Source organism: Volvox carteri (assembly GCF_000143455.1).
Source record: "Volvox carteri f. nagariensis unplaced genomic scaffold VOLCAscaffold_1052, whole genome shotgun sequence".
NCBI lineage: Eukaryota > Viridiplantae > Chlorophyta > Chlorophyceae > Chlamydomonadales > Volvocaceae > Volvox > Volvox carteri.
The window spans coordinates 1-1,853 of NW_003308430.1; the positions used below are offsets into that span (position 1 = coordinate 1).

A 1,853-nucleotide genomic window follows, 5' to 3' on the forward strand; every position below is an offset into this window, starting at 1 on the left:
CGGCTGACACCGCCGAGGAGGTGAAGGAGGCCCGGGAGGCGGCTCGCGACGCGGAAGAAGCTGTGGAGGTGAGGCATATCTTGGAGTGAGCTTTGGCTCGAGGACATGATTGAAGCTTTGGAGGCATGGCGTGCCCATGGGACGTGGGCAAGGATGCGGGTCTCGCATGGGCGGCATTTAGGCCCGGATCTTGTTCTGTTCCCGTTGAGAATTGGGTCTACCTGCACTGCGTTTCGTACGTCGCTCTATCGTCGTCTTCAGGTTTGCTCTAACAACGTAAACCATGTGTCGTCTGTGGATGATTTGGGTTTAATGCGCTGTGACTAGCATGTGCCTCGGACCGGGCTGCGTCTCTGCGCGCCGGAAGCTTAACCCACCTGAAGGCAGAGGCAGGGACTGGCGGCGAGGATGGCTGATGGTCCTAGGTTGCAGGTTGAAGGACGGCACCAGTTCTGGCTCTTGGATGTACGTTCATCGACAATATTGGTCAATCTTTCACGTGTTATGTCTCACTCTGCCCTGCCTCTTTCCGCGGCTGCCGCCGCACTTTGGCATTGCTGCAGGCTGCCGCTAAGGCTGCAGAGGAGGCAGCGGAGGCGGCTGAAGAAGCGAGGGAGGCGGCTGAGGAAGCACAGGAGGATGCGGAGGAGGCAAAGGAGGATGCGGAGGAGGCAAAGGAGGCAGCCGAGGAGGCACAGGAAGCGGCGGAGGCAGCTGCCGATGCGGCCGAGGAGGCAAAGGCTGAGGAGGAGGCAGAGAAGGCGATCCTCGAGGATGCGGGTGAGGTGGCAGAGGAAGCCGCAGATGACGCAAAGGAGGCGGCCGAGGAGGCGGCGGACCAGGCCGCCGAGGCGGCGGAGGGTGCTGAGGACGCTGCTGAGGCGGCGGAGGCTGCAGACGAGGCTGGCGATGCGGCATCCGAGGCGGCGGACGAGGCTGATGAGGCCGCTGATGCTGCAAAGCGGGCAGCTAAGGCAGCTGAGGAGGCCGATGGGGCTTCAGAAGCTGCCGAAGCGGCGGAAGAAGCGGCAGAAGCAGCCGAGGACGCTCAGGATGCTGCAGAGGAAGCAGCAGACGCGGCAGAGGAAGCGGCAGAGGCCGCGGAGGAGGCGGCAGAGGCTGCGGAAGAGGCGGCCGAAGATGCCGAGGAGGCTGAGGAGGCGCTGGAGGAAGCCCAGAAGGCGTTGGCGGCTGCCAGGGCCGCGTTGGAGGCGGCTGACACCGCCGAGGAGGTGAAGGAGGCCCGGGAGGCGGCTCGCGACGCGGAAGAAGCTGTGGAGGTGAGGCATATCTTGGAGTGAGCTTTGGCTCGAGGACATGATTGAAGCTTTGGAGGCATGGCGTGCCCATGGGACGTGGGCAAGGATGCGGGTCTCGCATGGGCGGCATTTAGGCCCGGATCTTGTTCTGTTCCCGTTGAGAATTGGGTCTACCTGCACTGCGTTTCGTACGTCGCTCTATCGTCGTCTTCAGGTTTGCTCTAACAACGTAAACCATGTGTCGTCTGTGGATGATTTGGGTTTAATGCGCTGTGACTAGCATGTGCCTCGGACCGGGCTGCGTCTCTGCGCGCCGGAAGCTTAACCCACCTGAAGGCAGAGGCAGGGACTGGCGGCGAGGATGGCTGATGGTCCTAGGTTGCAGGTTGAAGGACGGCACCAGTTCTGGCTCTTGGATGTACGTTCATCGACAATATTGGTCAATCTTTCACGTGTTATGTCTCACTCTGCCCTGCCTCTTTCCGCGGCTGCCGCCGCCTTTGGCATTGCTGCAGGCTGCCGCTAAGGCTGCAGAGGAGGCAGCGGAGGCGGCTGAAGAAGCGAGGGAGGCGGCTGAGGAAGCACAGGAGATGC

At 62.2% G+C, this 1,853-nt stretch overlaps 1 protein-coding gene across 1 annotated transcript in view; it reads left to right on the forward strand.

Annotated features, from left to right (window-relative positions):
- The window catches only part of VOLCADRAFT_108795 (uncharacterized protein), a gene marked incomplete at both ends in the record, with an annotated part of 3,344 nt that continues 1,491 nt past the window's right edge, over positions 1-1,853 (forward strand). The window contains 2 exons of the mRNA XM_002959864.1: positions 1-68; positions 564-1,280. Coding sequence (XP_002959910.1) covers positions 1-68; positions 564-1,280 — 785 coding nt within the window. The remainder of the gene's footprint in view (positions 69-563; positions 1,281-1,853) is intronic.